Source organism: Aptenodytes forsteri, unplaced genomic scaffold (genome assembly GCF_000699145.1).
Source record: "Aptenodytes forsteri isolate BGI_AS27 unplaced genomic scaffold, ASM69914v1 Scaffold59, whole genome shotgun sequence".
NCBI classification, from domain to species: Eukaryota; Metazoa; Chordata; class Aves; order Sphenisciformes; family Spheniscidae; genus Aptenodytes; species Aptenodytes forsteri.
In genome coordinates this window covers 2,318,375-2,327,670 of record NW_008794085.1, presented here as the reverse complement: position 1 = coordinate 2,327,670, position 9,296 = coordinate 2,318,375, and the positions used below count along the sequence as shown (strand labels likewise).

General features: G+C 37.7%; 1 protein-coding gene across 1 annotated transcript in view; it reads left to right on the top strand.

Moving 5' to 3' along the window:
* The window catches only part of WDR63 (WD repeat domain 63), a 26,395-nt gene that overhangs the window by 12,729 nt on the left and 4,370 nt on the right, over positions 1-9,296 (top strand). Inside the window, exons 10-18 of the mRNA XM_019470650.1 lie at positions 127-216; positions 656-790; positions 1,447-1,575; positions 3,581-3,654; positions 5,063-5,210; positions 5,976-6,063; positions 7,060-7,190; positions 7,955-8,018; positions 8,652-8,782. Coding sequence (XP_019326195.1) covers positions 127-216; positions 656-790; positions 1,447-1,575; positions 3,581-3,654; positions 5,063-5,210; positions 5,976-6,063; positions 7,060-7,190; positions 7,955-8,018; positions 8,652-8,782 — 990 coding nt within the window. The remainder of the gene's footprint in view (positions 1-126; positions 217-655; positions 791-1,446; positions 1,576-3,580; positions 3,655-5,062; positions 5,211-5,975; positions 6,064-7,059; positions 7,191-7,954; positions 8,019-8,651; positions 8,783-9,296) is intronic.

Genomic DNA, 9,296 nt, shown 5'->3' with positions numbered 1-9,296 from the left:
TTGGACTCGATGATCTTAGAGGTCTTTTCCAACCTCAATGATTCTATGATTCTATGATTCTATAACAAGAGAACAAACAATCAGTGTGACTGTATTTCTCAACTATTTTGTTTTTCTTCTTTCTAGTTAATGTTGGAGTGTCCTGAAGACATTTACTGCTTTCAGTTCAGACCAAGTGATCCAAATGTCATTGCTGGTGGCTGCATCAATGGACAGGTGTTAATTCTCTGTTTAAGAATAAAATTGGATATTTCTGTATTTTCTTACGGTATAAAAATAAGGGTGAAGAGATGTACTCAACATCCATAACAACACATAGTGTCACGAGACAGATGGCACAGAGTCTGAGAAATTCTCTGATCCTGTACTGAAGTTATGCCTGGTTATTCCATAGCTGAACCATTACTGTACGATGCTTCTTTGCAGTACTGATAAATAGGTCAAGCTGTAAAGACACTCTTTTTTTTGTTGAGACAAGCATAGCCTTTCAACTGATTGCATCAGACTGAAGAGGCAATACATTAAAGACTTCATAAGTTCTAGTGCAGAGAGTGAATTTCTTGTTTTTCCCCAAACCTCCATGAATTGTATTTGAAAAAAGGCGTATTAATATAAAGGATGAAATAATTCATAATATACTCATTTCTCATTGTAGGTTGTGCTGTGGGATATTTCTCAACATGAAGAAAAGCTGCAAAATGCAAAACCCGTTGCTGATGGAATCAAGGTAACAGCTGTTAGTATGGTGAATGCTTCCGTTCTAAATATATTGCAGTACATCTATATGTCTGTGGGGAAAAATGGGTGAAGGTATCCTGACTCAAAACAGAGGCACAGATAATCTGCAATGAGAGACTAGAAAGCATAAGAAGCATGATGAGTTCATAAAATAAACCATTATCGCAATGTCATTTCTACCTGATTAGTCCAGTGTAATAGCTTTACTGCATTTTGTGCAGACTTAAGCTTCAATAAGACTGTTCTTTAATGGGCACCGACATATACTCAACTCTTGCCTTGTGAAGCCTATCAAATACATATAGCATTTGTTGCTGAATGTAATACTAAAAATGATTCTGGAAGTTTATGGACAGAAAAAAGGTACCTTGGAAGATGAGAAGCAGATTTCAGTGGAAGGAGACTGTAAGGGGGATAAGCAGAAGAGAGACCTAAGAGCAGAGGAGGAACTAATAACATAAGTGGATGTGTGTGTGCCTGTGGAGGCATGTTGGAATTCCTTTTAGAGCTTCGTATCCAAAGGCCTGTTTTGATGCTTTCCATGTTTTTTTTCCAAAGGGAAGGTATCAGACCCCTAGAAAGCTCTGTAAACTGATCTGAAATGTGTGAAGAAGCATTAACAGTATGTAAAGTAACCTTTTTTCTTTGACAGGTCTACTATTGTATTTTGGAAATACACTAAGATATCTCTTTTTAAAACATTTCTAGCCATCACTTATGCAAGTCCAGCAGAGTAGCACAGAGCCACCTCTAGTGAGATACTGTGCAGTGTCCTCCATACAGAATAGTCATAAAAAACCAGTAACAGATATACATTGGCTGCCAGATTATTTTGAGGTGAGTTTAAAAATTCACTTTTCTTCTTATTGTTTTCCTAATCTACTACCTCAGAAATCCTAGTGTAAACTCAAGATAAAATATTAAAGATTCAATTATTTGTAATAACCTTCATTACTTCTTACTGCATTTTCTAAATATTAAATAATCTGGTGCCACTTGTCCTGTTCATTGTGCTTTACAACTGTGCTGTGTTCTCAATCTGATATGAATCTGCTCATACTGGAAAAAAATTTCTGTAGCTTTACTGAAAATTATAATTCAAAATTATAATAAGCCTTCCCTATCTAACATACGTTGAATTTCTACTATGAGCAATCTAGCCTGCCACCAAAAATTCAGAGAAATAATTTCAATTACCTAAATATCTAGGCACCCAAGAATGGTGTTATTATAGTTACCTTAATTCTTCTAGGTGCTGCTTGCGTACTCAAAAGTTACATTTTCTGTGATGGTTTTAAAGCTCCATAGTACTTCGGGTCTATGTAGTTAAAGGGTCCAACACTATTACAGGAGTATTGGATACTCATTTACTATCAAAGTACTGCAAATGGTTGCCCAAATTGATCTGAAACGCAAATGTAGTCAAATGCAAAATAATGACAGTGGACAAGCAGGTCAAGAGGAAGGAAACTGAGATCTTTAAAAGGTTTATGCAAATTAATATGTCAATAATTTTTGAAAACCAATTTTTAAGACTTCATAGATACTGCAGTCCTTAGCAACATTACCAGAAAAGTGAGGAAAAGGGTGCACATACATCATAAAAAGAAAGCTGATACAACTGTTCATTATTAAATTATGCTACAGTAGTACCCATGGATACTAATTGGTACCAGATATAAAACATGAAGAAAAGGACTGGATAGGACAATGCTGTTGTGGTTTTTGGTGTTTGGGGGGGTTTTTTGGGGGGAGGGTTACCAAGGTTTAGGCTCGGAATGCTGTTTTCATGTTCATCTGGGATAACAGATACAGGAAACCCGTGCTTGATAAATAACACTGACAAAGGCATCACTTTGTCAATATTTAGCAACATGTACTGGGACATACTTTTTGTTATATAAACATGGAATGTGTGTCAGCCTTTGCACAGCATTGCAGTTTTTATGGCACAGTTCCTAAAGTCAACAGTTTATTATTACATATCAATGAAAAAGTATTCAAAGTTATATCCAGAACCTAATTCAGCTTTGCATGGTTGTGAGACTACCATTTTGACTCCAGGTAGGCAACTCATGAATGAAAATAAGAGTAGGATTTGGCCTAAGAAAAAAAAGTGTAACTGAAACTTTGCTGCATGGTTGATAAGTACAGTTTTAGCCAAAATATATATGTTTTGCATATACTGGAAATTGTATTTGATCAGGGCGTAGTCTATAATCACTTGTTCCCCCTGACACTTTTCCTTTATTTTTCTGAATAAATTAAAATAAATGTGGTATAAAACAATGACTGCCTGGTAAATGGTAAGTACTATAAAACCTGCAGAACCCCACATACACAAACTAAACTACTAATAATTAACATCTGAAGGCACCACTACCATCCCGCATTGTGGTCTAGGTGAGTGATAATTTAAGAGAGATGACCCATGGTGTAAACTTGGCAGAGATATCACTCCCACTACATTTAACTGTTTCAGTTAAATTTCTCAATGATTTGCTCTTTGGTTAAGCTGGATAAAAAAACGTTACAAACATGGCAACCTAAGGAGGGCCTGACTTGCAGTGGTACCAGCAAGTATTTATCCTGCTGACTTAATTTAGAATTTTAGGTGTTTAGCAGGCAAAGCTGGTATGAGCTCACTTGAAGTACACTTGTAAAATAGCTTGACTTAATAACTACAAGTTAGTAAGTCCTGATTTTCAAGCCTTACTGAAGTAGAAACAGTGACTTAATTTCTAGAAGCCCATTTTATGTGTTGAAGTACTTACTTAACAGAGTATAATTTTTGTCTCTCATCATTTTCTCCCCCTGTAATTATTATTACTGTTGTTTTTAGGACAACCGAATGGGTGCTACTTTTGAAAACAGAGCTGAAATGTGCGTGCAGCTTGTAACCTGCTCCCCTGACTGGTATATACAATACATGCTCTACAAGATATCTTCCAGTTTCCTTTGGAAAGCTTTATGGAGCATGCTCCATGATTTAACTAGCACACTTCTGGATTCCTATCAGCCTATCCTGAATAGCTGAAATTCTGTATGCAGAAGACAAGCACATCAAGTTCTTGGCCAGTTAAGCCCTTTACAGTAACGGCATTAAGAGTTCATTAACTGAAAAACCTCACATGCATGCGTTTATATTCTGTGTATATCTTAAGAAGAGTGTTGATCACACATGCATTGGCCTGGAGAGCCACACCCCCACACTTACATTGATTACGTGACTTGCACAAAAAGCTGTTAAAGATTTTGAGGCCACAGAAATACTGTAAACTATATTTAAGCTTGGAGACTTAGCTAGCAAAATTATTCTGAATGAATCTCCTCTTTTGTGGACTAAGTAGTCATGATGGTTATGACCAAATATCCTGTGTGAAAGACTGGCAAGGGGGCAGAATGCAAAAAGTGGAAATAAATGCTTAGCTTTCATGATGAAAAAAGGCTTAAGGCTGCATGGCTGGGCTCAATCATGTATTTCCCATCAAAAGGAGGGTCAGAGAGAGCAAAATTTGGCAACGATACAAAGTTATTTTCCCTAATCAAATACAGAGAAAACTTCAAAGAATTAAGTTAGGAGAATGATTGCAAATACAATTGCTAATAAGTTTGCAGTGTAATGCAAGTAATGCACGTGGAAGAAATAATTTAAACTACTCACACACCAGGGCTCCAAATTAAAAGTATTCACCTAAAGTAAGAGCAGGGAAGTCACTGTAATGTCATCCTTGAGGAGCACGGGTCCCTGAGCAACTCCTGTTAGAAAAGGGAAAGAGATGTCAGCAATGAGGAAAATTATCATTGCCTGTATCAAATCTGTGAATGAATGTCCAGAGTAGAGCAATAGGAACAATCAGAGGGCTGAAAACTCCAATGGGATGACAGATTCAAGTGAGTGGGACCGTTTGCCTTGAATGTCAGCAAATAAATTGGTACACACAAGAATTGGGAATGAGGTTCGATTTGGATTACTAGATTACCTGCTACATGGTCCTGTCCAGTTCTCTCAGCCTCCAGGAACTTCACTCAGGTAGTGCCAGTAACTTCACCCAGTAACTTTCCATAAGCAAACTGTATGAATGCTATCTAGCTGCTTCGGTATAGTTAACAACTGATGAAATGGTGAATAAAGGAATATATGCCATCATTTACAAAAGAAGCAGTTAAGTATCTAGCATTTGTCTGCTTTTCAGAGTCTCTATTGCTATGTAAAGTTTGAAGATGAAAGGCTAAAAAAAAAAAACCAGCTTTAAAGTGTGTGGAAAACTGCATCTGACTTTGAAACAAAAACAGGGAATAATATTATACAATCATTTTGCAGCTCAATATTATTTTGGGATATTCCAGCCACCAAACTTCCTGAACAACCTTCATCTGAGAAAGTAGAAGAGGAGGAAATTTTTTGTATGCCCCCTGATGTTCCAGATACTTTTAAGCATCTAGATCTCTGCTGGAAACCTCTCATAAAGGTACTGTACACAAATATAGAACAGAATGATCAAGCCAAACTGTAGATATGGCCAGAACTCCATAGGAATGTATTCTTTTTCTTCCCAACTCTTTAATTTTTCTGCAGAATTGTGTCTTCCTTGTGAATTTCCTTCTGATTATGAAATGAAAGACCAATGTTCCTCTGAAACTTAAATAAAACACATTTTGTAAAGATAACTCACAAGAAACAGCATGACTGCTTCTTAAAAACTGCAGTAGATCCAAAAGTAGTTGTATTAATAGTGTATGTTTCTGTCAGCCTTTTCACCCGCTATGCTGTCTGTCTCAGTGGGTCCCAAACTGTGAAACATGGTCATAGTCAACAGAACCATAATTACTGGCAACCCGACAGTAACTCTGATAAAAACGGTTGTAGCCATTTGTGAAAAAAGTGAGGCTGAAAATAATCTGTTAGGTAAAAAGGAAAAAAAAAAATTTTGGACCTGCTGATCTGTGCTGCTCAGAATAGCTGCAGCTGGTACAGTTGTTGAACAAGCCTGACCACTGGAGCTGGGTTTTTTGCTAGAAACGTGGCAAAATCCTTACATGGAAAAGGTAACACAAGAGAAACCACAGGTTTGCATTTTCTCTGTGCTTGCACGTGAGGCAGCAAATACCGTTCATGGAGTATTACAAACACACTGCAAACTGAAAAGACCTGTTCCATTACAGCAGAAAGACATTTAGTATTGCGCCTCAGAGATCTGACAAAATGAGTTAGCAAATGCATTTTTTCTGAACAGATAAACCTGCACAAAAGTGATACCACCACAGAGTACAATCCCGTCAGAATTAGTTTAAAGGAACTGCATTATCATTACAAAACCTCAGGTAATATTTGTTTTTACACCTTATTGGGGAAAATGTTTTTAATAAGCTTGTATTTCAGTATATACATCATGAAAGCTGAGCAACAAAATGTTGTATAGCTAAATGCATCTGAGGAAAAAGGTTTCATAAATATACAGGTATTCAAAGTGCAACATACATGTATTGACTACAAAGATATGTACATGTATTGAATACAAAAAAAGTAGTTCTGTATCCACAGTAACTGCCAGATTTCACTTAATAGCCCATGCAAGTCCACCACCCAGTCTCTTTGTCCCTGAAACAGTATGTCCTTTTCAGCCCTTACAGAATACTATTTCTAGAGAAATAATCCTGGAGTAACAGTATATATTGTAGGTATTTCTGTAGTGCTTTGGATAGAGGCGTCGCTCTTCACTACAGAACGTGAAGTTAGCTCTTCACATTCTGGAGTAGATCAGTTCTTATTATGGTGCTTTGTGGCAGGGACACAGTACTAACCCCTCTGTAAAGTTGGCAAGCTGACACACAGGTAGCCCAAGAGTTGGACTACCCGAGAGAGTGACCGCAAACCGTGCCAGAAAATGCCTTTCTGGCAGTTGAGCTGCTGTGGTGTAGCTGCTCCAGTGTACGCTGTCACACCACAGACTGCAGGAGGCAGGTTGTGCCATTCCCTGGAGCAGAAATGTTAGCTCCTGGTTGCAGTAGCTCAGGGGGATGCGTAAGGGCAGTTCCCACGGAGATGGGAGATGCTGTGTAAAACTGGTGAAGAACAGAATGGTGCTACCCTAAGTAGTTGTCTGGGTACGGGAAGCACCGACTTCAGCACAGCTGCAGCAACGGGGAGATTCCACCAGGAAAGTTAACCTGCAAAACTGCTGCTTTATTTGGCAGTCTTTCTTCATCTCTCCTCTTGAAATTACCCTTATCCGTGAACTACCTTTTTAAGACAAAGGATTTGCTTGGTCTGATAAATTCCAGTGTATAATAAATAGATGTATCTGTACTGTTTCCCAGAGAAGGTGCAATCTCTGGACACACTAGAAGTACCTGCCAAAGACAACCCATATGCAGAGATGAGTACTCCGTCAAGCAAAAACCTGAAAGTGCTAGAGAATATCTCCACCGACTTTTTTGCTGGAACTGAAGTAAGTGAAAATAATAGATTACTAATGAAAATGTTAATCCAAGATATCCAAAAGACTGAACAATTAAATAATAGAGTTTTCACAAATGTATGGACTTGCATGTTTTCTTCAGGTGTTAACTAAAAAGATCTTTCTGGACATGCCACATTTTACTCCCATTTTAATGCATTTAGCTACATGCTTAAAATAAAAACCCCAATATTTGGTAGACTATGAACCCTTACTCGAAGGGCAGAATTAGAAGACATTTCCAAAATATGTTGAACTTAACTACCTGCCATCAGGAACCAAACAGTATTTCCTTATTCCAGAACCCATAAGATTAGTAATACTTTTTTAGTGTTTCCCCAAATGTCAGGTGAAAATGTTTATACTACAATTTCCCCCACAACTTATTTCCACTTTAGGAAGTGCCAGCTATTCATAGCCCTCTACCTACCCTACGTATCTAAAATTCCAAAATCTTTCCCAGTTTTGAGTTCATGTGGAAATGAAAATTTGGCTTCTAGCTACCTTTTTGTTTCTGGTCACCTTTTCCCCAAATACTGGAGCAAAGCATGAACGGTAAAAATCGAGCACCTAATTCTGCAGGAAGGACTACCTACATACATCATGGTAAGGAAAGCTGTTTTGGCAATACATAACTGAAAAATGGTGATCCAAAATTTTAGTGTTTTTTCAGTCATTGGCTGCAAACTTTCGTTTAATTTACTCAGAACTTATTTAATATTAAATGCATTTACTTGATTTTTCTGGCATCACAGGATGGAGAAATTGTTTATTCCAACTGGAAAATGGAAATTGATAGTGGCTCGGCAAAACCAGTTAGTAAGTACAAGTTTCTCAATACCTGTTTAAACCTTAATACATCGCTAACTTTAAAATATTTGCACCTATACTCTGTCTTTTTAAGGTTCTTGCTCATCTGCTGTAACAGTCTCTCTCACTGATGATGGCATCACAGGATGGAGAAATTGTTTATTCCAACTGGAAAATGGAAATTGATAGTGGCTCGGCAAAACCAGTTAGTAAGTACAAGTTTCTCAATACCTGTTTAAACCTTAATACATCGCTAACTTTAAAATATTTGCACCTATACTCTGTCTTTTTAAGGTTCTTGCTCATCTGCTATAACAGTCTCTCTCACTGATGACACTGTATTCAGCAGTACAGCCTCAAAAGTGTATGCAGTTTAGCTACCATGACAGAATAGCAGAAGCCCTCTCCAGTATCACAGGTGCATCGCTATGTACCTGTTGGCACAAGTCATGGAAGTCATGCTTCACAGTAACTAGATTTGCGGCAATTCCAATTCCTATAGCTTGTGCCCAAAACATATGAAGCTAGTATCCTTGAAGCCTGTGCTGGATCCTGCACTCCTGTTTCCCCCTGCGTAACTCCCATTGTGAAGACAATCACTAAAGCACTAGGTACAAGCAACTGCCTTTTTCATTCCGTTAGGTCAGAAGCACACTCAGAAATACACCATTCACACTGAAACTATCAACACTCTGCAGAGATCTCCGTTTTTTAAAGACATCGTTCTAAGCGTTGGAGGCCGGAATTTTGCCATTTGGAAAGAAGGGGTTACAGTAAGTTACTTTAACACAGCTGTAACAGAATTGATAGCTATACAAGACAGAACTATAACCTCAGAATCTGTATTTTCAGAAATGTTTGTAAGTCACAAAGCTTCATAGTTTAGAAATAAATTGGGTATAAGCAGCTTTTCCTTTTTCTTGACATCAGAAAACTATTTTAGAAATAGCTTTGTAAACTTGCCTTTTACAGAAAAAATGAAGTGACCTTCTTCCTTGTGACCTGACCAACCTTGTAAAAACTGTAGCTTCTCAACAAATTGTTTCTGCTGCTAGGGAAACTGAAGAATAAAGGCAATGTGTGCTAAACAGATCTGAAGAACTAATATTTAGGATGCAGTCTTTTCATCATCTGAAGACAAAGAAACGTGGGGGGGGGGGGTTTACAGTTCCTCTCACGTAGGAACCCAGGTTAGCTGCACCTGGCAAAATTTAAAGACCACAGATTTTAACAGCAGACAGACAGATTACCTTATTAGACTGGAAGTGAGATATCAGGTTTTTTTAC